The sequence below is a fragment of the Euleptes europaea genome, chromosome 19, assembly GCF_029931775.1.
Source record: "Euleptes europaea isolate rEulEur1 chromosome 19, rEulEur1.hap1, whole genome shotgun sequence".
NCBI classification, from domain to species: domain Eukaryota; kingdom Metazoa; phylum Chordata; class Lepidosauria; order Squamata; family Sphaerodactylidae; genus Euleptes; species Euleptes europaea.
Genome location: NC_079330.1, coordinates 19,554,703 through 19,580,573, shown reverse-complemented (window position 1 = coordinate 19,580,573; position 25,871 = coordinate 19,554,703). Strand labels below are relative to the sequence as shown.

Below are 25,871 nucleotides of genomic sequence, written 5' to 3'. Positions count from 1 at the left end.
GCAAAGTGCATCAGTAGCGCCTGGCTTGTGGAAGATATGGGGGAGGAAGCGGGGGGACAAAAAAGGAAAAGCTGCCCTCCTTCCTCCTCCCCCCGCAGGGCCCTTGGGGCAACCATATGGTGGAAGAACACGAGGAGGAGGGAGTTAAGTCATTGCATCCTTTTAAGCTGTCCTCCAACGGGAGGGAGGATGCTTCACCTTGAACTTTCAACAAGGTGGGTCAGAACCAGGAGCCCTTAAAAAGATAGAAAAAAAGAGATTCTTATAGGTTTATGTGTATATATGTATATGTATATATATATATATATACCTCCTTCTCCACAACCAGGTTGAACGATCCCAGAGACAGTGTTATTGCTCAGAAATGGGCAAACAAGGTTAAGGCAACAGGGGTGACGGCCAGCACCCGTGAGAGGAGCACCCTCGGGTCCAAGAGAGCACAGGCTCCGGTGCCTGCCACTGGCCGCTTCCAAGATCGGGGCTGGGGGATCCTGTTCAGGACCTCAAGCAGTCCTCCGTGACGCCCTGAGCCGCCAGCTCAGCCAGCACGTTGTCCAAGTAGTTGGGGTCCGGGTAACCGTGGCCCGAGGCGTTGGAGGTCATCTCTGTCTTGTGGTGGATCTCGTTCCACACCACGGTGTTGCTCTCCCCCGTCGTGCTGGACGTCCCAATTGTGAAGATCAAGCGCCTCTTCCAAGCCATCTTGAGGAGCTCCAGCACCTGGAGGGGAAGACCGGCCAAGGTGAGAAGACCTTCTTGCGTGCGAGGGAAAAACAGAGTGAGGTGGATCTGAAGGAGTTATAGGGAGGTCAAGGCAGACAATGGGAAATAAGGTCTATCAGTGGCTGTTAGTCACAATGAAAGCTCCGTACTGAGAGGGGTAGCCTGCCTTGGACCACTCCGGGGAGGGCTGTTCAGCTGCCCACCATGGCGGGAAGCTGCCCACCGGCCACCTGCTTTGCCCGCCACTGCTCCAGTGGTGGGAGAATTTTTTTTAAGCGACGTTGCTGATGTCACAGTGCCACTTTTGGTCAAAACCCAGAAGGGACGTATGGCAGCTCTAGGTTTTACCACTCAGTTCCCAGCGATTCCTAGAGCTGCCCTACATCATGGCCCCCGATATCCCCAACCCTCCTGCTAGCCAGTGTGGTGCAGTGGTTAAGAGTGGTGGTTTGGAGTGGCGAACTCCGATCTGGTGAACCGGGTTGGTTTCCCCACTCCTACACACGAAGCCTGCTGGATGACCTTGGGTTAGTCACAGCTCTCTTAGAGCTCTCTTAGCCCCACCTACCTCACAGGGTGTCTGTTGCGGGGAGGGAAAGGGAAAGTGATGGTAAGCCGGTTTGAGTCTCCCTTATGTGGTAGAGAAAGTCGGCATATAAAAACCAACTCTTCTTCTTCAGCTCTTGCGTACCTTTTTCCCTTTTGCGTTATCAGGCAGGTAGCAGTAACGTGGGAAGCCCCTTGCTGTGTATGGCATGCCCGGGTTCGGATGCTCCGGCCCCTGAAACAGAGAAAGGCAGAGAGATCGCATCGGTGCAGACCGACTCGCTTGAAAACACTGCACCGAAAACTGTCCGGGGCAAGCAAGTTTGGTTTCCCACCCCCCCAGACTATTACAAAACAAAAGTTACAAAAAACAATACTGATCTAAGACAAACGTGAACTCTTCCTCAACCTCGGCTGCTTAAAGTCTAACCAAAAACCCAAGTCAGCACTCCTGCAAAACGTTCGGCTTAAGACCTGGACAGTTTCCAGGTACCACAGCTTAAGAGTTTATTCTGTGTGTCACGATTGTAGATCATCTTTCAACACGGATTAAAAACCACAAAGATAAAAACAACAAGAACCAAAAAACAACATCATTGCCAAACATTGCTAGTTAGCAAATGCCTAGTGGAACAAAAATGTTTTCATGCCCAATCCTCTAGTTCCTCGCCCCAGCTTCTCCGCCTATGGCCCCTTTCAAACTGCCCTTATAATCTGGTTGAGCAGTGGGGTGCGAACGGATTTTCAATGTCAATTCAGACACAACCGGTTTGGCTCCCGGCTGCTAACGTTTTTTTAAAAAAAACCTGTTCAGACAAAGCCGCTTTTTACTGGGGGCAACCAGGGATTGAGCTTGGGAACGTCACACGTGCATGTCTAGGGTCTGGAGGCTGCTGCTATTGACAATCCATCTCCTTTTTTTTTTTTAATAAAGCTTTTTATTGTATATATAGGATACAGGAAGGGAAGGGAAAAAGGAAGGAATAAAACAATCCGTCTGCAATAGACAAACATTTTTTTTGGTCATTTATATTAATATGTATTCCAAGTACGTTTCATATAACTAGTTACATTGTCTACTTTCTTATATTAGAGTTGCTAGAAAATTATTACTAAAAAGTAAAAAAAAGCATAGTCTATGTGTTAGATATATAAGTGTAGAGTGGCTGTCACTTCTCATGAAAATAGTCCACAGAGTCGTTATCTGTTGGGTTCATCATGAAGGTCATTTTGGCCATATTTGCATCTTATCTTTCCAATCGTCAATGTGGCAATCCATTTCCTTTAGAGCAATATCACTGCTGCCCCTGGAGAGCAGAACCCGACCCTGAACAACATGCTGAAACACAGAAAAACCTGGGATGGGGAGTAACCTGTCCTGCCCTCCCATGATAGGTTGACCTGGATGCCCTGTCCCAAAAAAGGATTCGAACGAATACAAAGCCTTTATCGGCATTAGCGATACAACAGTAAGCATCTGCACAGACATAAAACACGATTTATGATCACCTCCATACCATTTAACCCTAAAACCGCTTGAAGTGCAATAAGCCGTTTACTGGCTTCAGAGCCCTGAGATCGCCTCATGAATTACACAGACTTTCACGCGCTTTAATTGCCCTGTGTAAGAATCTTGCCACCACATTCACTGTTGTGGATCCTGTGAGTTCATAAGGAGAGCGGCCTTAATACTTGCAGGTAACCATTCTCTGTCCGCAAATATCGGGGCAAGTAATTGGAGCCGACCTCTGACATACAGTGGACAGTTGAATAGGACGTGGGAGACTGATTTCGTTTCTCCCTCCCCACACGGACCAACCCTATCTGCATAGGTAAAAGGTAAAGGTCCCCTGTGCAAGCACTGGGTCATTCCTGACCCATGGGGGGATGTCATATCCCGACGTTTCCACGGCAGACTTTGTTAGCGGGGTGGTTTGCCATTGCCTTCCCCAGTCATCTTCCCTTGACCCCCAGCAAGCTAAGTACTCATTTTACCGACCTCGGAAGAATGGAAGGCTACCTGAGCCTTGAGCCGGCTACCTGAAACCGACTTCTGTTGGGATCGAACTCAGGTTGTGAGCAGAGCTTGGACTGCAGTACTGCAGCTTACCACTCTGCGCCACGGGGCTCCTCATCTGCCTAGGGGACTTTATTAAATCTCCCATGTAGCATAGCAGATGGGAGAACATTTAGTCTAGCAAGCATATTTATTTATGCATTTATTTATTTTTCATACTTCTAGCCCGCCCTCCCCCAGCCAAGGCTGGGCTCAGGGCGGGTAACAACATTAAAATTTTTACAAAATGACTATAAAACATATAAAACCATTAAAACCATTCTATTCATTATAAAACAATGGTCGCCACATATATAAAGTGCCCACTGTCGCAGATGATGCCAACCATAAATTAATACGTAAAACTAGGTCAACTACCCCTCCCCCCCAAATAAGTTGATTGTAGACTAGGAAGGGAGGAGCCCCGTGGCGCAGAGTGTTAAGCTGCAGTACTGCAGTCAAAAGCTCTGCTTACGACCTGAGTTCAATCCCAACGGAAGTCGGTTTCAGGTAGCCGGCTCAAGGTTGACTCAGCCTTCCATCCTTCCGAGGTCGGTGAAATGAGTACCCAGCTTGCTGGAGGTAAAGGGAAGATGACTGGGGAAGGCACTGGCAAACCACCCCGCAAAGTCTGCCTTGGAAACGTCGGGGTGTGACATCACCCCATGGGTCAGGAATGACCCGGTTCTTGCACAAGGGACCTTTACTTTACTTAGACTAGGAAGGGGGAGAAGGGGAGTAGGGAGGACAGCACTGATCTCACTTGATCTCACCTGCGGCTGTCCTCAACTATAGGCCTGGCGGAATTGCTCTGTCTTGCAGGCCCTGCTGAACTCTTTCAGGCCCCGTAGAGCCCTGATTTTACTAGGCAGAGCATTCCACCAGGCCGGAGACAGGGCCGAATAGGCCCTGGCCAAGGAAAGCCGCACACAGCCGACAAAGGCTCTCCTCTGGTTAGGGTCGGTTAGGGACGTGAAATATTGAGGTACAGAGTGACTGCTGGGGGAAGGCTCTCAGCTGAGTGGTGAACATCTACTAGATGCCAATCCCCTAAGGTCCTGCCGTTCTGTATCCAATAATCTGTGCTTAATCGGTGCATAAGCTGCTTCCTCAGTGAGGCGGGTACAGAGAATCCAAAGGCATTCCTATTTGTTTAATTTTACTTTCAATATGATTTAACCAACAAAAAAAGGATTCTTTATTGTACCATGCTCTGCTATACCTGGACGCCTTTGTTGATGTAGTACGCGATCTGTATAGAGCCACAGCCCTCGTAGCCTGGGAGAGAGTCGGGGAGTTTGGAAACGTCCATCCTCCCGTTGGGTTGAGTGCCCGTCTTCTCCCCATAGATGGCCTTACAAGATGGGCACTGAAGGCTGCCGTCCTGAAGGGGGGGAAACCGGATGTCAGGTCAAGACTCTGTTAGGCGGAGCATTTGGAAGGCCTTTCTTCTGCCCCCGAGTTTCTAGCCCCAGTGATGAATACCAGCGAATAAGGGCTGGAGCGCCAGACTAGGATCTGGGAATCCCAGGTTCACATCTCCACTCTGCCGGGGTAGCCTCCTGGGTGACCTTGGGCCACTCAGCCACCCACAGCCTAACCCACTTCACACGGTTTTTGCGAGAAGAACATGGAGAAGGAGAGAATGCTGCAGACCACTTCAACTTCCCATTGGGCAGAAGGCTGGGGTATAAACACATTCAATGAATGAATGGTATAGTGGTTGAACACGGCGGACTCTAATCTGGACAACCAGGTTTCATTCCCCAGTCCTCCACGTTAAGCCAGCTGGGTGACCTTCGGCTAGTCACAGTTCTCTCCGAACTCTCTCAGTCCCGCTTCCCTCACAAGGTGTCTGTTGTGGGAGAGGAATGGAAGGCGACTGTAAGCTGGTTTTAGTCTCCTTAATGGCAGAGAAAAAGTGGGGTATAAAAACCAACTCCTCAGTGGAATGGGTTTCCTCGGGAGGTGATGGGCTCTTCTTTGTTGGAGGTTTTTAAGCAGAGGCTAGATGGCCATCTGTCAGCAATGCTGATTTTATGACCTTAAGCAGATCATGAGAGGGAGGGCTGGAAGGGTTGCATCAGTGCTTGGCTCTCATGGCCCTTTCTTACATGCCCAGGGTAATGCCCATTGCCACTTTGGGGTCAGGAAGCAATTTTCTTCTAGGCCAGATTGGCCAGGGATCCTGAAGAGGTTTCTTCCCCCATCATCAGGGCATGGAGTAGGGGTCACTGGGGTGGTGGTGGTGGGGAGGTAGCTGTGAATTTCCTGCAAGGGATTGGACTAGATGACCCTGCGGTCCCTTCCAACTCTATGATTCTATGAAAAAAAATGTTTAAAGCCCTTTGGGACGGATTGCCGGACACCCCCCTCCCCATGGCTACTACCCCGGTGGCCACGCGCTGGGCTGGGCCATACCTTGTTCCCGCTGGTGTACATGGCAAGCAGGCAGAGCAGGTGGAAAGCATGGCCGCACTTGACGAGCCTCCCCACACTCTCGGGCTTGATTGTCTGGCAGTCGCTCGCGTCGCTGTAGCCAGAAGGTGCGGCCAATTTTTCCATGCAGATGATGCAGTCCTGGGGAAAATGGAAAGCAAAAGAACTTAGAAATGTTTTCGCCCCCCGAGGTGTGAAAGCATGCTCCAAGCAAGGGCCTCACCAGGGAGAGCCAGCGTGGTGGAGTGGTTAAGAGTGGTGGTTTGGAGCGGTGGAGACTGATCTGGAGAACCGGGTTTGATTCCCCCACTCCTCTACATGAGTGGCGGAAGCTAATTTGGTGAATCGGGCTGGTTTTCCCACTCCTATGCATGAAGCCAACTGGGTGACCTTGGGCTGGTCACAGCTCTCTTAGAGCTCTCTTAGCCCCACCTACCTCACAGGGTGTCTGCTGTGGGGATGGGAAGGGAAGGTGATTGTAAGCCGGTTTGATTCTTCCTTAAGTGGTAGAGAAAGTTGGCATATAAAAAGCAACCTTCTTCACCACACATGGCCTTCTACCTTATTACATTTTGTAACATACAGCCTGATGAAGCTCTCTGGTGAGCTCAAGCGCTTCATACCATGCGATGTGCCACATATTATATGGATTTTATTCGTTTTCAGATTTCACCTCACGTAGAGCTTTCACTTGCCCAATTCACTTGTGTGGTGTAGTGGTTAAGAGCGGCAGACTCTAATCTGGAGAATCGGGTTTGATTCCCCGCTCCTCCACATGAGCAGCAGACTCTAATCTAGACTAGGGGAAGGCCTCAGCCTCTCTCCCCTGTTGCTAGACTTCCAGAGGAACTGGTTGGCTACTGCGTGAGACAGGATGCTGGACCACTGGGTCTGATCCAGCAGGGCTCTTCTTATGTTCTTAATGGAAGGGCGGTCTTTTTCACAACCTCTTCCTGCATACATGAATCTGTCTTACAACACGCCTGCCCACTGGCCTGCCCTCTACGGTCACCTCTTACTCACAGCAGCTCTCTAAGCTCAGAAAGGTCTTCCCAGCAGCTGCTATTTGAGATCCCTTAACTAGACAAAGCTGGGACCTACTGCAGGCAAAGCGGATGATCTACTGCTGAGCAGCGGCCTTACCCAAGGTGCAGTAAACTCACGCTGTTTGTAAGCAGTGACGTCCATGCATGCATAAAAAGCCAGTGCAATCTGGACAAAGACTTCCTTCCCTTCATCGCCCCCTCAGTTCTAAGAAAGGTCTGTACGCCAGACATGGGGAGACTCGGGAGGTCAGCCTTCCCTTACCTCAGGGGTGCCCTATGTGTTGCCAGTGAGTGCCATGGCGCCCGCCAACACCTTTCCTGATGCCCGCCAAGTGCTTTTAGAAAGTGGGCAGGGCTAGGTGAGGCTTTCCCCCAGCAGGGGCTTCTGATTGGATGTGGAGATTAAAAGGAATTGTGTTAAACATAACTTCTGGCTGAAATGTTGAAGCGTTACCACTGGAGTGGCATATAATAACCTCAATCCCTGACATTTTGTGACTGGCTCCACCGGCTGTGGTAGCCATTTTGTGACTGGTTCCACCTGCGGCAGCTGCCATTTTCCGATTGGCTGTGTTTCTGGTGGCAGCCATTTTGTGATCGTGGCAGCCATTTTGTGATCGTGCCCACTACCCTTTCTCCGAATTTCAAAGGTGCCCACTGGCATCGAAAAGGTTGAGGGGGCCCTTACCTCATCAGCAGGGGGCACCTTCAGCTCCTCCAAGTACTTTTGCACCACCTCCTCAGGGCTGCTGGAGACACCTGGGCAAAGAAGGACAGAGGGAGACCGGAAGGAGAGTCAGAGGACAATGAGGCGCCGTCGGGACGAGAGGGTGGAGGAAGCGGCAGCCGGAGGAGGAAGGGCAGGCGGGAGGAAGGGTTAGAAGCTGCGAGAAAGTTAGAACCCGGCGGGGCTGTTTCCAATCGGCCGACGTGGCGCCAAACTCAACGTTAGGGCGCTTCGTGCAGGAGAAAGCATTGCAAGATGGTTAGTCGTGCCTCCGGCTGGAAGAAAAAAATGTGAGGCCAGAAAGGGTGAGAAAGGAGGCCGAGGGATGAGGCTGCTTCAGAAAAGATGCTAGGCCAGTGAGGGGCGACGGGAACCCTCTCTTGCAAAGAGAGCCTGATTGGGGGGGTGTCAACATTTGGACTTCCGAAGGCAGGTGGGGGAGGGATGCCATTTAGCGATGCCCTCTGAGTGTACAGACCCCCTCCCCGCAATCGCAGAACTAGCACATCATGGAGAATTGTTCATACCCAGTCTTTACCCTGTCAGGCTAGGGTTTTTAGCAACAAGGAACCGTTTACATGGGGGGTGGGGGGGGAAGGAAGCATTCAAAAACACGATTCCTCCCATCCCCACCCATGGGACAGCCGGTCTCTACGACCTCATCCTGTTGTCTATGCAGAGTCAGACTCTCAACTGCTCCGCTAATTCGGGAGCGGTTTGCTGAGCTCCGGCAGAAGAAGACTGGAGGGGTGGGGGGCGCAGCGGGGGCGCCAGTAGGGGCTTTGATCTTTGAATACAATTATAACCGACCCGCCGCCACACACCACCACAAGGGAACAAAATGCACAACACGCACAACCGGCCAGCAGTTGTACTAAGCCCTTGTGTGCGTAGCAGAGCTTGCTGCTGTCTGCCGGGGAGATTGCTTCTGCCAGCGTGCAGACTGCTCTGCAGCCTCTGCACAGAGGCCGTGGCTCGCCACGCTACTCACAGGCCATTTTTGGGGGGTGGAGCGTGGGATAAGAAGGGGAGGGCATGAAGAAGTCAACACCCGCAAGCATCAAGATGATAGCTCCTCATTGAAAAGAAAATGACGCCTATGACGTCACGGGGCAGGCCAGGGGAGACCCTGATCTGTGTCTGCAACAATGTCTAAGCAAATCGGACACACTTGTCACCACCTGAAGGAAGTTTCAGGTGGGTAGCCGGGTTGGTCTGCGGTAAAAGAACCAGGTTGGTGTTCAGTAGCACCTTAAAAGCACGCTCTTGGTCTAACCTACTTTACAGGGTTGTTGTGAGAATAAAATGAAGAGGAAGAGAAGAAGAGTTGGTTTTTATATGCCGACTTTCTCCACCACTGAAGGGAGACTCAAACCGGCTCGCAAGCACTTTCCCTTCCCCTCCCCACAACAGACACCCTGTGAGGTAGGTGGGACTGAGAGAGTTCTAAGAGGGGTGACTAGCCCAAGGTCACCCAGCTGGCTTCGTGTGGAGGAGTGGGGAAACAAATCCAGTCCACCAGATTAGCCTCTGCCGCTCGTGTAAAGGAGTGGGGAATCAAACCCGGTTGTCCAGATCAGAGTCCACTGCTCCAAACCACCGCTCTTAACCACCGCCACGCTGGCTCTCTCAAGGAGAAACATGTCTGCTGCTTTGGGTCCCCACTGGGGAGGAAGGCAAGGTACAAATGAATAAACTAAAAGAATGAAGACCAACAAGTGTTCCAGGGTACAAGACACGATCTGACCTAAGGGAGCTTTGACTCTCGAAAGCTTATGCTCTGGAAATCTTGTCTTTATGGTGCTTTATGGTCTTTATGGTGCTCCTGGACTGGAATCTGGGCCTTCATGTGAAGAAAACAAGGTGGTGTGAGTTTTGCAAAGAAACAACGTGGATTGCAAATGCTGCAGACCGCTGGAAAGGCCGGAACACGACGGAAGGAGTGAATGCAAGCACAGAGGTCTTCTTACGGGAGGGGCCATGGCTCAATGGTAGAGCATCTGCTTAGCATGCAGAAGATCCCAGGTTCAAGCCCCGGCATCTTCAGTTAAAAGGGCTAGGCAAGGCAGTGATGCGAAAGACCCCTGCCTGAGACCCCGGAGAGCCGCTGCCGGCCTGAGTAGACAATACTGACTTGGATGGACCAAGGGTCTGATTCGGTACAAGGCAGCTTCATGTGTTATGTTGCAGTTGCAACATAAGAAGATCTCTATGCCTGCATTTGTCACACTTCTGCTGGTCTCAGCCCCATAGCTGGAGCCACACAGGTGAAGCATAAGCTGGGCATTCCACAGTGGGCAGGCACACACTCCCACAAGAGGAGAGAGAGAAAAAAACCTGGAAAGAGGTACATTGCTTCCCCCATGTGGCTAGAGTAATGAAGCTCCTCTGCATTGGGGGGGGGAGGCTTTTGAATGTAGAAACAGGGCAATGCCCTGCGTATGTAAGATCAGGAAGAGGATTTGGGAGGGCTTACAGGGGAACAGAAGTCCCATGACCCTGCTGCTTCCCCATTCACATCTGTCCCTGAATCCCATATTTTCCTCCCAATGTCTGTGCATGCACAGATATAGCTCTTAAAATATTTGGGGGTTCTCCCCCTCCACCTTTTTTTAAAGAAGAAAACACACACCCCCACCGCAAATCTGGGGGCTCCCGAGTTAGAACTCTGCGTTGTAGCTAGAGCAGGCCCTGGGTCCTGGCCTTGGCTGTTCAATAAGGAATGCTAGCCGTAAGTTGGCTGCGACTTGTTGGTGCTTTACACACACACACAAGATACAGCACCCACCCGCCCTCCTTTCCTTCCTTCGTTGAGCCAGGTCAACAACCCAGCCAGCAGGCCACGGGCCCAATGCCAAAGATGCTACAAACCAAGTCCTAAAAGCAAAGATTGGAGCCCCAACCAACCTCCTAACAGCGGCCCTAAATGAAAACCCAAAAAATATATGTAAATACACAGCCAAGCGCTTACAATACAGGCTAGGGTTGCCAACCTCCAGGTACTAGCTGGAGATCTCCCGCTATTACAACTGATCTCCAGCCGATAGAGATCAGTTCCCCTGGAGAAAATGGCCGCTTTGGCAATTGGACTCTATGGCATTGAAGTCCCTCCCCTCCCCAAACCCCGCCCTCCCTAGACTCCGCCCCAAAAACCTCCTGCCCTTCGCGAAGAGGGACCTGGCAACCCTGATACAGGCCCGGTGCATCCCAGCCAGCCAGTTCAACCGCACCGAGCAGCAAAGTAGTTAGGACTTCCAAACTTCTGGAGGAGGTTTTCCCACAACTGCTGAAGATGTTTAATGAGGGAATGGGGAAAGATGAGGTGGGGAGGGAGAGAGGACATTCTTGTGTTCGTATTGAGATCATGCAGGAAGCTGCCTCTGGAAAATGTTTACCTCCTTTCTCCATCTGGCTGGCCACTTCTCTAGACCTTGCGCTAATGTGCGTGTCCTTCAGCAGCGTCCTCACTAAGTCTCTTGACACGTCTCCCAGTGCTCCCAACAAGTGTCTCCCTGGAAGCATGCCTGCCCCTCTTCGAGAATGGCTACCTCTCTGAGATGGCTCCTTCCCTCCAGGGAGAGGCTTCGCCTACCCACTGGCCCCCAAAACCACTCCCCCGTTTTCTCCAGGGAAGGGAAAGAAAAGGCTATAATCCTAGGGTCAGTTTGAGACAGGAAGCGCCCACCCCGCTTCTCAGGTAGCCTCCATTAGCATACTAATGGCTTTATAGCCACCAAACTCTGGAGCTTGAAATTCAGAAGGAATTGAGAAGTGGGGGGGGGGGAGAGAAACAGCTGGCTACAGTCTACCTGTCTGCACATTCACAGAGTATAAACCCCAATGTTCACAGAGCAAAGAAGGAAATTCTTACACTCGTTTTGTGATGAAATAACATTCACACGAGTCCAGTGGCACCTTCATTTCATCACAAAACAAAAGTCCAGTGGCACCTTAAAGACTTTTTTTTTTTGCTGTCAAGTCACAGCTGATTTATGGCGACCCCATAGGGTTTTCAAGGCAAGAGACAGTTGGAGGTGTTTGCCACTGCTTGCCTCTGCCTCATGCCCCTACAGCCAACGTGGTGTAGTGGTTAAGAGCGTAGGACTCTGATCTGGCGAACCGGGTTGGCTTCCCACTGCTCCACGTGAAGCCTGCTGGGTGACCTCGGGCTAGTCACCGTTCTCTCAGAAGTCTCTCAGCCCCACCTACCTCACAAAGTGTCTTATTGTAGGGAAGGGAAGGCAATTGTAAGACCGTTTGAGTCTCCTTAAAAGGTAGAGACAATCGGGGTACAAAAACCAACTCTTCTTCTACTCCTTGGAGATCTCCCATCCAAATACTCTCCAGGGTCGAGGCTGAGTGTGTGTGACTGGCCCAAGGTCACTGGCTTCATGTGTAGGAGTGGGGAAACCAACCTGCTTCACCAGATTAGCGTCCACTGCTTATGTGTAGGATTGGGGAATCAAACCCGGTTCTCCAGATTAGAGTTCACCGCTCCAAACCACCACTTTTAATTACTACCACGCTGGCTCTCAACCCCCAACCTTCTGATCAATAAAATCGTCCCTGCCAGTTACAACCTCTCATTTGTCAGGACCAAACACTTTACCAAAGGGGAAGGCTGTCATATGGAGGATGGTGCCGAGTTGTTTTCTGTTGCCCCAGAAAGTCGGACCAGAACCAATGGGTTGAAATTAAATCAAAAGAGTTTCCATCTAGACATTAGGAAGTTAGAGCAGTTCCTCAGTGGAATAGACTTCCTCGAGAGGTGGTAAGCTCTCCCTCCCTAGAGGTTTTTAAGCAGAGGCTAGATGGTCATCTGTCAGCAATGCTGATTCTATGACCTTGGGCAGTTCATGGGAGGGAGGGCAACTTGGCCATCTTCCAGGCATGGAGTAGGGGTCACTGGGGTGTGTGGGGGGGAGGTAGTTGTGAGTTTCCTGCATTGTGCAGGGGTGGGACTAGATGACCCTGGTGGTCCCTTCCAACTCTATGATTCTACAAAAAACAGGTAGCATTTGCCTCAAAGCACATGCTTGCAGCCTCTTCCAAGGACTGAGGGTTATAGCCCCCCCCCCATGCTGCATCCATCAAGCCAACACCAAGCAGCAGATCTCAGGACTGGGGGGGGGGGGGTCAGAGGGCAGAAGCAGCCTTTAATTCTCCACAACGGGAGCAGCCAGAAGTAGGACACCGGGGGACGCCCATCCTGATGACGTGCCCTCACCTTCCTCCAGGATCAAAAACCTTTCCTGCTATCGCCTTCTATTGCTGAGCTTGCAGCCAGCATGCCTTTCACAGCGCTAGAAAGCATGCAGATTCTCGTCCGGCTGCAAAAAGGTAGCGGCAGCCTGGAGGTGCAGATTTCTCGAGACCTGCTGCGGTGAACGAAAGCTATTCCTGCTTAGGGTGGGCAGCATCCTGAGCCATCCCATTGAGGCCAGATGTTTAAAAAAAATTAAAAAGGGAAGGAAGGAAGGAAGGAAGGGAGGCAAGTGGGATGCAGAAAGGAAGAGGAGGAGGAGGGCGGCGGCGGAAGGAGATTCCCCGGTGGCATCCGAGCAAGTGAGCTACCTTTGGTGTGCATTTTCCTCCCTTCCTTAACTGAGTTGCGTTTTTTAGAGGCTCTATGGGAGCTGGCGGGCTGAGGTGCCGGGGTGAGGTGCACAGGAAGTCCGGGGACTGACATCAGAAAGGCCATCATGCCTACAGGGGACACGAGATTGTCATGCGAGGGGTGGGAGGGGAGGTTGGGGGAAAGACGGGTGGAAAAAAATTGGCATCATAACAGTTTTGCAAGAAAAAAAATAAAACCATCAAACCTTTGACTCAAAAAGAATTTGATTAGAGGGACCATATTTTGGGGGAAGGGAGAGAAACCAAACACAAAGGGGAGGAGAATGGAAGAAAGACAGGCAAAGCTAAAATGCTTCCCCCAGAGGGATGGCATTTAGAAGGCACCAGTTTGACAGGCCAAAGATAAACCATATGTTATCATGTCAAATGCTTCATTTCCAAGCTCTCTCTCCATTAATTGAATCAACTTATCTGCCTAGAAATCCCCCAATACATGCCACTTCTCCTGCAGAGCATTCTGGGATACGTTCTGGTGAGAACACATCTTGTGCTATGCTGGAAGGGAGCTATGTTCACATCAGCCAGCAATGACCCCCCCCCCCCAGTTTCTGCTTTCTCGCAAGTGTGTCCATCTACTGTAACCGTATTCCACTTTTAGCTAAAAGGTGAAAGGGGCTTGCAAGAATCCAAATGGGAGTTATGGTTTTTGATACAATAACGTGGGGAATCTTCTGAGGTAGAGTTTGACTTGGGCAGTGATGAAGAGGCACCAGGCTGTTTCCTGCCTTGCTTCTGATGATAACTCCAGGAAGCTGGGTGGGAAGGGGGCTCTCAGCAGCAGCTGGATCCAACCACGATGGATTTGTGGCTACTTGCCACAAATTTCCCACTATGCATGCTGAGAAGTGACTGTAAGTCAAATCCCTTCTCCTAAATACCTCAGAGGTTGTGTGCTCAATGAATTTCTGGAGAGGGCAGAACTGAACACTAGCTATAGGGTTCAACTTTCTTCTTTTTTAATTAATAAGTTTCTAGTCCCTACGGCTTGAAAGTGTGGACAATGCCGGACAAAATCCTCTAAATCAGAAAGGGTAACAAAGAATTAGGAGCCCTGTGGCGCAGAGTGGTAAGCTGCAGTACCGCAGTCCAAGCTCTGCTCATGACCTGAGTTCAATCCTGACGGAAGCTGGTTTCAGGTAGCCGGCTCAAGGTTGACTCAGCCTTCCATCCTTCCGAGGTCGGTAAAATGAGGGGGTAAAGGGAAGATGACTGGGGAAGGCACTGGCAAACCACCCCGTAAACAAAGTCTGCCTAGTAAACGTCGGGAGGTGACGTCACCCCACGGGTCAGGAATGACCCAGTGCTTGCACAGGGGACATTTACCTTTTATAACAAAGAATTCCAGGACTTGCAAGGTAAGGATTCAACACCATGCATAGCTGTCGACAACACCCAGGAGGTCGCAAAATAAAAGGTGATGCTAATGTGCTCAATAGGTCTGCCCAGGCCAGAGAAGTTGGCTTCTCCTGTTGTCAAATTTTAAAATTATCTTTTAAAGTGGGAGTATATACCTACCTGGCAACGCTGCATTTAAAAAGCTTAATTGTGTCACTGAGGCCAGCAGCCTTAAGCCTTGGTGGGGGAGGGGAGGCCTTCAGTGACATTACTGAAAAAAGGATCATACGGGTGGGTGTCTGGATGCAACACCTCCATGCCCAAAAACTAAGTTTGCAGCCAGTGCAGCTGCAGAAAGTGCATGTAGGGAGGGGAAAGGAATGAAGAGGGAAATGAAATGTTAAAGGGAAGAGAGACAAACAGACTGTTAATGAAAGTAGGGTGGTGGTGGAGGAAAAATAAAGCAGAGAAGGGCACGCTAGGTAGGTTAGGATTATATGGTCGGTCAAATGACACCAGGCCAAATCTTGCTAATGGACTGCAGTTCACAGTCATCAGTCATTCCATGACCAGACAGGCAGTGTGGTGAGGTTAATGTGCAGAGCTTCGGATTTCAGAGACCGGGGAAGCCAATGGCAAACCACTCCGTAAACATAGTTTGCCTAGCAAACATTGTGATGTGACGTCACCCCAGTTCTTGCACAGGGGACTGCCTTTACCTACTTCCTTTGCTCCAAGAGGACACGAGCAAGGGACAAGCAGTCACCTCTAAGAGGCCAGATCTCAGCCCAGGGGACAACAGTTACCAACCACGAATATAAGCCATGGGGGAAGGGAGGGGGACAAGAAGGAACTGTAGATGCTACATTACCTGCCAGAGCTTGGCTCACTTTGCTGGGCCTCGTCATGGTCACAGGTAGTTTTGGTACACTGAACAGACATAAAATAAAATGTGTAAAAGTTTTGAAACACATAGTTAAAACATCAAGCAGCAGCAGCAGAGAACCTGATAAACACAAAAACAAGCATAGGCATCAGTTTTATTTGGGCTTTGCAAGCCAGGAGGTGGAGCAAGCAACTATGGAGGGCACTGAAGCCCCACCCCCCCTGAGCCCCGGAAAGGTTGTTTGGCAACTTCTCTGGCTGAGATTTGAGCAATCGTCCACTTTCAAGCATACTTTGCTGCCATAAGGACCAGAAACTTGATGTAAAAATCCAAACTGAATCTCAGGAAACAGAATTCCGGGCCCTACCCCCCGATCCCCAGAAAGGTTATTTTGCAATTTCTCTGACTAAGATTTGAGCAATTGTTCAGTTTCGAGCATACTTTGCTACCATCAGGACTACAAACTTGCTGTTAAAATCCAAACAGAATCTCAGGAAACGGAATTCCAGGCCTACACCATAGTCTGTGCCCTGGTCTCTTGACCTAATTGGCAACAACAAATGCCAGTTATCAATTTTCTATACATATATAAGCAATCACCTTGACGAAGAATTAATCAAAAGCATTTGCCATTGTAGCAGAGATACCAATGGCCATTTTTTGTTCAAAAACATTTCAATGAACAGAGAAGAATTACGTAAGCAATGAAAAGAAATACTCATTAAAAATGGAGAATTTAAAAATAGTAAAAAACCTGAGCAAATGTTCTTTTCTCAAACCAGTTGCCTCCACTGGGTAACACGGTCATGAATGAAAACAATCCCATGACTAGATAAAGCCACTAATGATTTGCAGCTGTTACATGCAACAGCCTTCTTAATAATGATCTTAAAGAAGCCCTGCTGAAGAAATGGCAGCTCCTTATTGATAAAAACACGGACCATTCCAACTTGTCATCAAGACCTCTAGGAACACATTGTATCAAGAGGATAAATTCAAAACATCTCCTGCCTTAGAAGCGTCTGTTCTGTTTGTGTATGTTTAACGGGGTTAGAGGAAACTTCCTCAAGAACAAAGAACCTCATATAAGAAACCGAATGAGATTTGTCTGGGAAATGTTTCGTTAGAGGAACCTCATAGATAACCTCTATGGATTTTACTCTTGTGTTCAATCATTCTGGTTCTTAGGAGGCGGCGAGGAGTTGGTTTTTATATGCCAACTTCCTCTACCTTTTTTTTTATTTTAAAAAAGGAGAATCAAACCGTTTTACAATCTCCTTCCCTTCTTCGCCCCAAAACCGACACCTTGTGAGGTAGGTGGGGCTGAGAAAGTTCAGAGAGAACTTTGACTAGGCCAAGGTGTAGGAGTGGGAAAACCAACCCGGTTCACCAGATTAGAGTCCACCACCCTTAACCAATACACCATGCTGGCTTAATGGACTAGAGGTCTGATCTACAAATAAAAGATTATCAGGGCGAACGATAACATAAATAACATTCTGAGATATTGGCGAAGGCTTTCACGGTCAGAGTTCATCGGTTCTTGTAGGTTATCTAGGCTGTGTGACAGTGGTCTTGGTATTTTCTTTCCTGACGTTTCGCCAGCAGCTGTGGCAGGCATCTTCAGAGGAGTAACACTGAAGGACAGTGTCTCTCAGTGTCAAGTGTGTAGGAAGAGTAATATATAGTCAGAAAGGGGGGGTTGAGCTGAATCATTGTCCTGCAAAAAGTATCAAAGGTAACGTGCTAACCATTGTCCTTTAAGTATCAAGATAATGTGCTAATGAGGGTGTGGTATGTTAATATGGAACCACTGTATCCTGAAGTGATCTGTTAATGTGTGAAATTCAAAGCTAATCTGCATGGCTATTGTGGACTAAAAAGACTACAGTGTTACTCCTCTGAAGATGCCGGCCACAGCTGCTGGCGAAACGTCAGGAAAGAAAATACCAAGACCACGGTCACACAGCCCGGATAACCTACAAGAACCAACATTCTGAGAATTACAATCAGTGAACCGTTTCAGATGGTAAACTTTGTTACTTCTAGGATTAGTAAATGTTTTAATATTCAGATTCTGTGGACAACGGGAACAATGTTCACATTTATAATGTCCTATTATCGAGAATCAATTGGAATTCAATTGTAAAACATCAGAGGGACCAAATTTATCCATTTGATTTGCTATTCTGCAAAAACCTATGGAAGAGGGATTTTGGCATCCTGGAATGTTTTGGATAAGGTGCCAATGCTTGCATATTACTATTTTAATTTGGTAAGAAGAATGATGAAAGACCATAGACCAACATAAACAGATGATACATGTGATACGTTAGTGAAGAGAGTGCTCTTTATTCTTGAAGATCTTGTGGTCCATCTGGGGAAACCTCTTTTGGCTAAATCTTTAGCTGAAAATTTAGCCACTTCATCTAACCCCTTTAAATGTACAGACATAACAGACACTTCTAAAATGGGAGGCCTTTTGGATTTGTACTCTTGATACCATGTCTCCTAGCAGTCTTGATGACATGTTGGAACGGTCAGTGTTTTTATAAATAAGTAGCTACAATTTCTTCAGCAGGGCTTCTTTAAGATCATTACTTAGAATTCCACTGCAGGTAACAGCTGCAAGTCATTAGTGACTTTAACTAGTCACGGGATTGTTTTCATTCATGACTATCTTACCCAGTGAAGGCAAATTTGAGAAAAGAATATCTGCTCAGGTTTGTTCCTAATTTTAAATCCTCCTATTTTAATGAGTATATTTGTCATCGCTTCCATAAATTCTTCTCTATTTGTTGTAATGGTTTTGAACAACAGATGACCATCGTTATCTCTCTTCCCTTTGCTACAATGGCAAATGCTTTTGATTAATTCTTGGTCAAGGCAATTGCTCAGATTGTTCCTTATGTCAATTACGTATAGATGGTTGATAATGTTGGACTTTGAGACATAACTGTATCTGGTGGAATTTTAAAGTTGCTGTTATGCACACTATGCAATCTTATCTTTTCCTCAGATTTATGTGGCAACACGTGAATCCCTTATTTTTTTTTCTCCCATTAATGGGAATGTTTAAAAACAAACTGAGGAAGACCACTTTTCAAAACGAGTAGTACCCAGGAGCTCACGTATCTTATGCAACTTATGGAACCTTCAGATTTATGTAATCTGTGTACTCAAGTGGTATTTTTGATGCTATCACATACTATATATAGCATTATTATTAGTTAGCTGGTTTTTGGAATGGATGGGACATGCTGTTATGTTTAATTCACACACACACACCTTGCTCAAGTACTTGCCCCTGAATGAAGCCAACCCAATAATGAATTGTGGGTGAGGTCACAACTGCACCTCTGCAGAGGCCAACTCAAGTTGAACCTCTGATCATGTGCCATCACTTGGCCTATACTCTGAGGCCTATACAACACCACAAAACTCTTAAAGCCCTGTCTGTTTAAATGCCCATTACTACACACATGAAGCTGCCTTATACCTAGTCCAGCCATGTATCCGTCTAGTTCTGTAGCATTGCTAATCTGACTGCCAACAGTTCTCCAAGGCCTCAAAGTCAAGGGGTTCTTCAGCCTGGCACTTTCCAACTGGCGATGCTCGAGACTGACATTAGGACCTTCTGTCTGTAAAGCTGATGATCTGCCTACCACGCGAGGAGAGGCCATGGCTCAGTGGAAGAGCATCTGCTTGGCATGCAGAAGGTCCCAGGTTCAATCCCCGGCATCTCCAGTTAAAAGGACTAGGCAAGTAGGTGATGTGAAAGACCTCTGCCTGAGACCGTGGAGAGCCGCTGCTGGTCTGAGTAGACAATACTGACTTCGATGGACCGAGGGTCTGATTCAGTAGAAGGCAGCTTCATGTGTTCATGTAAAACCAGAAAGCTGGTGCACTGCACAACAGTGGCTGTGAATCACAGCCAGACACTTAGGCCTTCAAATTACCTGGTGCAGTAGAAAGGGCTGGCTAAGAGCTTGAGCGACACAGCTACAAACCTTGCTAGGTGGCCTTAGCCAAGCCCCTCTTCTTTTGGCCTCAGCTCCTCATCCCCATCCACGTCTAAAATATGTGATTAAAAAGACTGACTGACCCGACTGAGCTGCTGCAAGGATTAAAACATAGGATCAGAACAAGGGTCTCCGTCTAGTCCAGCAGTCCGCAACGTGGTGCCCGTGGGCTTCCAGCAACACTGTTCCTAGTACCCATCAAGTGTTTTTACAAAGTGGGGTGAGGCCAGGTGGAGCATTTGCCCAGCAGGGCTTCTGACTGACCCCTGGAGATCTGACTGGCTGGGCAGGTTAAGTGGTGGCTTCCGCAACAGCTGCCTCCACGGCACAAGGATCTTCACTGCATGACTGAATTTAAGTTGTTTGTATGCAAGAAAAAGTTTTCAAACAGCACATTTGTTTTAACAGGCATCCTGCTAAACAGAGCTTCTGCCTGGAATTTTGTAAGAGCTGCTATTAGAGACATGCCCAGCCTCCCGCCCTGACATTCTGCGGCTGGCTTCGCCTCCCGCAGCAGCCATTCTGGGGCTGCGCCCACCGGCCTGTGTCAGAATTCCAAAGGCGCCCGCAGGCTCAAAAGGGTTAGGGACCCCGGATCTAGTCTCCTTTTAAAGCATGCGGTCAGCGCCGTCATCCGGCAGCAGCTCAGTTCCATCCACTAAACAAGAATGACCTTGCCTGTACAGAAACCATTTCTACATTTCTAAATCCCAACTAGCAGTAGAAAAGAGCAAGGATCCAGTAGCACTTTAAAAGACTAACAAAATTTCTGGCAGGGTGTGAGCTTTTGTGAGCCACAGCTCACTTCTTCAGATATGCCCTGCCAGAAATTTTGTTAAGACTTCAAGATGCTACTGGACTCTTGCTCTTTTGTACTGCTACGGACAGACTAACACTGCTACCCATCATGATAAATCTCGACTGTGTGCTGTGTTAGTCATTTCACAATTATCAGGTCAACGCATGTGGGATTCCTGGAACGGTCATAATCTTACTTTGATGATATTGTTCACATGGCCAATTCGGCCCTGAATAACGTCACACTGAGCTCAAAATAAGAAAAAATAACTAACCCATAAAGAATTTTTTTAATCTTAATTGTCTGGGAAATAAATTTGGCAACTGCCAATGTAATATTAAAATCCACCCCCGCTAAAATAACCCTCAAATTTTCCAATTTGGAGACAGATTCCTGGATAAAAGGCTTTATCCATCTGTCTCCAGCCTCGCTGAGCAAGTCACAGCTAAACAAAGCATGCTGAAGAGTGTCTATTTGGCCAGAACCACATTGACATACTCTCTAGCAGTAAAGTACCCTATTTAAACGACCTATTAATTCCCCTGATGGAATGGCATTCAGTCTAGCACACTCTCATAATCAGCATTGGGTGACGATGGTCACATTTCGTACGGGTTGGGCACACGCCAAACGTCATACCTAACTCCTTTGGGTGTGGCAACGTGAGCAGGGTTCGGCCCACTGACAGCTGCTGGCTGAAGCGCCGCCCCTGCGCTGTGCGCGTTCAGCCTCGGCATAGACCTTGCTCCAGACATGGTCGGTTTGTTATAAGGCAGGAAGCCCGGGAGAGAAGACCCGAACCCAGCAGTCCTGCCGGCCCCCTGCACTCCGGCCGAAGACCCTGGGAGATTCACCATGGAGTGCCGATAACGTGTGGTAATGGGTCCGGACCCACTATTCAACAGGCACTGTTGGCATGAGCAGGTGGCCCCGGCGTGAGCGGGCCCCGCGGTCGCGGCTACCGGGTACGGTGAGTCTACACGCCGCCGGATCCTGCGCTGGTAGCCGGTGGTCTTGTTGTTCTGGGTCTGCGTCATAAAGTCAATGGTGTAGTTATAGCCAAAGGGCCCAAGATCCACCTGGGGGTAACTGAAGGAGAAGGCTTGCTCCAAGTAGACGCAGACGTTCATCTCATAGGGGAACCAGCCTCCTTCGTCGTTCTGCCACTCCCAGACAACACCCTGCCCGGCCGCAGAGTCCAGCTGGAAGACGTGCCGATGCACGGCCCGCATGGTCCCTGAGAAGGCGGGAAAGAGGTATCTCAGGAAAACCGAAGAGTCCAGCGACACACAAAGGTACAAATTAAGTATGGCCTAGTGCAATTTGAAAACGTAATCTGAAAGAGACGTTTTGTGACTGATTCACGAGAGGCAAAAGAAAAAAGAAAATATACAGTGTTGTCTTATAAAAGGGCTTTCACACATGCTGAATAATGCACTCCCAATGTACTTTGCAACGAGATTTTATAGGGTGAAACAGCTAAATCCACTTTCAGGCAATCATTAAAGTGCATTGCAAATGGATTGAAAGTGCTTTATTTTGCGCCTATTTGTAAAATATTCTGAACGCACAGACCTGGATGTCTTGGTTAGCTGCCCTCTCTCAGCTTAACGTACTTTGTTGTTGTTGTCAAGTTACAGCTTACTTCATGGTGACCCCATAGGGTTTTCAAGGCAAAAAATGTTCAAAGGTAGTTTGCCATTGCCCGCCTCCATAGTACGCTCCTGGAATCCCTTGGACATCTCCTGTCCAAATATTTGCCAGGGTAGAGGCTGAGTGTGTGTGACTGGCCCAAGGTCACCCGGCAAGCTTCCATGGCAGAGCGGGGGTTCGAACCTGGGTTTCCCAGATCCTAGTCCAAAACCTTAGCCGCTACACCATGATGGCTCTCGAACCTACCAAAGGGCTGTGATAAAGTGGAAGAGGGGGAAATCATACAACAAAGGCACCCCTCTTATCAGGAAGTGGCTGATTCCTGCAAAAGCCTGTGCTGAACCAAATGCTCCTGGGAATCTAACTTCCAAATGAGAATGAAGGGGGGGGGGAGGGAGTTTCCAACATCGCCAGGGCTTAGAGGCCCTGGGAGAGGTCCTGCACCTTCCCCTCCAGGCTGAAGACATCAGCCATTGCAGATGAAAGCTGCAGAGATATCAGAAGACTCAACAGCAGCCGCCAACAGCCAAAGTCTTCGAATCCCTGCAGCACATTCTCTGCAGCTGTGGCTGCCTTCTGCCGGGATGTTCTGAAGCCCAGGAAGAGAAGCTTCCTGTTATTCTCTGTGGCTTCCTATGAAGAGCGTGGCTTTGTCTTCTCGGCAGCCAACAGACAGAATGCAAAAGGCCAATTTTTCACACTCTGGTTAGAAGGTTTTTTAGTAGTAGTAGTAGCAGAAGTTGGTTTTTATATGCCGACTTTCTCTACCACTTAAGGGATACTCAAACCGGCTTACAATCCCCTTCCCTTCCCCTCCTCACAACAGACACCCTGTGAGGTAGGTGGGCCCGAGAGAGCTCTAAGAGAACTGTGACTAGCCCAAGGTCACCCAGCTGGCTTCATGTGGAGGAGAGGGGAATCAAACCCGGTTCTCCAGATGAGTCCACTGCTCCAATCCACCACTCTCAACCACTACAGCATGCTGGCTCTCAGTGTGTGAGTTTTTTGAACGGAAAAAAACAACACCTGGTTTCCTTTCTGGCTAAAAGGGCTGCCGACAGAAATAGTTCTCACTTGCAACAGAAATTTCCGGAAGTTTTATGGTTCTTTAAATGCCAGTACTGAGCGTGTACCAGATGCTCAACGGGTAGCTTTGCTATTTTATTTAATTTCTACCCCACACCTTTCCCAGCAAAGCCAGCCCAGAGCTACAAGTTGCGCAAACCTCTGGCGGTTGTTTCAGTGCTCTTCAATGTACAGAGGCAAGCAGAGGCAAGACACATGACAGGAAAGCCTAACACATTTTTTTATTCCAGATAAGCAGGCAGATATTAAAATCAGACAACACTCTCCACAGTAAGTTTCTTGAGTTATTCTCCCCCCGGCCAACTTTTATCAATTGCAAAGTGGGCAACTCTGGCTGCAAAGGGAAACACAGCTGTCAAAAATATACCCTTCTCTCTCCACCCTCTGGAATGGCCTTGGCTGAGAAACAATGGCCAAGCAGAAAGATTACCTGGCCTCTCTGTTCTCTTCTTATGCACTATGCAAACTGGTGAACAATCAGCACTGCAAGCAAAATGGGCTTGTGGGAAGAAATCTGGGTTGGATCCTGCTGGCCCATGCTGCCACCCGCCACCCCCAGATTCCTCCTACTCAGGAGTCCATTAGCAGAATGGATCTGTGGGATCCAACCTGACAGCTAGATTCCGCAACAAACACCTCCAAAAACATACATAGAACTAGAAGAGGGGCGGAAAAAGTCCACCCAAGATGTTCAAGGGCTTGGAGCATCTTCCTTACCAGGGAAGGCCAAAGCTTTGCTCACAGAAGGAAGATTTATAAAATTATGAATGCAAAGAGAGAGAGAGACCTTTATTGTTCCATGCTTATTATACTTAATGTAGGGGTTCACTCAATGAACGTAATGGCATCAGATTCAGGAAAGACAAAAATGAAGAACTTCAGTGAATCCACAGTTAACTTCTGCTACTCCCCACCACAGCTCATTATGATGATCACTAGCCTAGATAGCTTCAGAAGGGGAGTAGACAGTCCCTGGAAAAGAGGACCATGGCTATTAGCCATGCTGGCTAAAATGGAACCTCTGTGTTCAGAGGCTGTATACCTTTGGATACCAGTTGCTGAGAGGCAACAACAGGAGCAGGCTTAGGCCTCTGTGTCCCTGCTTGATTGCTTTCCAGGGGCAGCCATTTGGCCACAGGGGGAGGAACGGGATGTTGGACTGGGTGGATGGACCCTTGTTCTGATTCAGCAGGGATCTTCCCATGGCCTTGATACCTAAGAATACTGCAATGAGAATGAGATATGGGTCATTTACGCATGGGAGTTTTACCTGAGGTTCGTTGCTCGCTGGACCCACACTTTCTTCTTTAGAAGCTATGCTCCAGCGGTCTCCAAGCTCAAAACGAGAAGCCTGCCCCTTGAAATGCTGCTTTGTGATTGGCTGTAGTTCTTTCTTTGAGAGAGAAGTCCCCCCCACTGTGGAAATCCAAGTGCCCAGCCAAAAAGCACTTCAAAAGACAAAAACAAAACTTAGCACCCTAAAAGAAATGGGGGGGGGGACCCAAGCCTCGTTTTAAAAGACCATTCTTCTGCCCAGAAAGAACTCCCAGGAAGCAAGAATTATTTGAATCCTCGGCTCTTTAAAAAAGGCAAAGGTAAAGGTCCCCTGTGCAAGCACCAGGTCATTCCTGACCCATGGGGTGATGTCACATCCCGACGTTTACTAGGCAGACTTTGTTGACGGGGTGGTTTGCCAGTGCTTTCCCCAGTCATCTTCCCTTTACCCCCAGCAAGCTGGGTCCTCATTTTACCGACCTCGGAAGGATGGAAGGCTGAGTCAACCTTGAGCCGGCTACCTGAAACAGACTTCCATCGGGATCGAATTCAGGTCGTGAGCAGAGCTTGGACTGCAAAACTGCAGCTTACCACTCTGTGCCACGGGGGTCTTTCAGCTCTTTACACACTGCTTTATAATTGGCTGTGAGAGAAACCAAGCTTGCGTGCCCTACACTTTGCCTTAGCACGGGGATTTCACCCGGGCTGAGCTCAGGGGAGATGGAAGAATCGGGTTAACAGAGGAATGGGAAGATCCGGGGTTTGTGAAGGCTGGCAGCGAGGTCATCTCTAATGGAAGGAAAACTCATGCATAACTTTAAGGAACAACCGAGACAGACCTGGGGTGAACATGAGCGGAAGTACCCGTGGGCTGCCTTTGGGGGGAAAACTGTAGCTGCTTCAGAACGCGGTTCACAAACAATCAACTCGGGCAGGACCTAGAAGATCAGTGCGGTGTTATGGTTGAAGTATCGGACTAGCAAAAGGGATGCTTCTGCCATTTGGCTGCCGCGCCCCGCCTGGCAGAGCCACTCCTTACCTGTGTCCTGCCGGAACTGTGTCAGGCTCTGAATGTCGATGATGTACGGGGCCAAGGAGGCGTCCGCCTGTCCCAAGGAGATGCTGCCGTTTACAGGCCAGGTCCCTGACAGCCGGCGCCCCTTCATCAGCAGGGCCTGGAATGACTGCTCGATGAAGCTGCACACGCCGCTCCGGTACGGCCGCCACCGGCCAAGCTCGTCCTGCCACTCCCAGACCGCTACTCCTGGGTTGGGCAGAGCCGAGGGAGGACCGGAAGGCCCAGCCAAGTTACCTGGCCCGGCAGCCATTTGGGCAGGGGAGAACGGAGCTTTGGAACAGTGTCAGTCAGAGTTCATCCTTTCATCTTCACAAAGCCAGACCTTGGAGGGAAAAAGAAAGGGAGAGGGGACACAGCATGAGATGTCGCTGGGCCAGGAGTTTGCAGGTTTTTCCCAACTTTCCCCCCCCTTAGAGGACAGTCCCTCAACTTCTGCTAAAAACTGAGGGTTAGTTGTATTCTGGCGCTGCGCAAAACCCAGAAAGAATACTGTCCCTTCTCCAAACAGTTTGCCATGTAAGTTTACTAAGTGGGTGGGTGGGTGAAGATAAGCCAAAAGGACG

General features: G+C 49.0%; 1 protein-coding gene across 1 annotated transcript; it reads right to left on the bottom strand.

Moving 5' to 3' along the window:
* Positions 1-474: 474 nt before the first annotated feature.
* Positions 475-25,554, bottom strand: DTX2 (deltex E3 ubiquitin ligase 2). The gene is made up of 8 exons (XM_056865176.1): positions 25,270-25,554; positions 20,856-21,453; positions 15,381-15,439; positions 7,499-7,569; positions 5,747-5,905; positions 4,548-4,709; positions 1,415-1,504; positions 475-720 (listed from the first exon to the last, which is right to left on the bottom strand). Exons 1-8 carry the CDS (start codon positions 25,394-25,396, stop codon positions 496-498), a joined length of 1,491 nt encoding a protein of 496 aa, XP_056721154.1. The 5' UTR covers positions 25,397-25,554; the 3' UTR covers positions 475-495.
* Between the last annotated feature and the right edge of the window lie 317 nt (positions 25,555-25,871).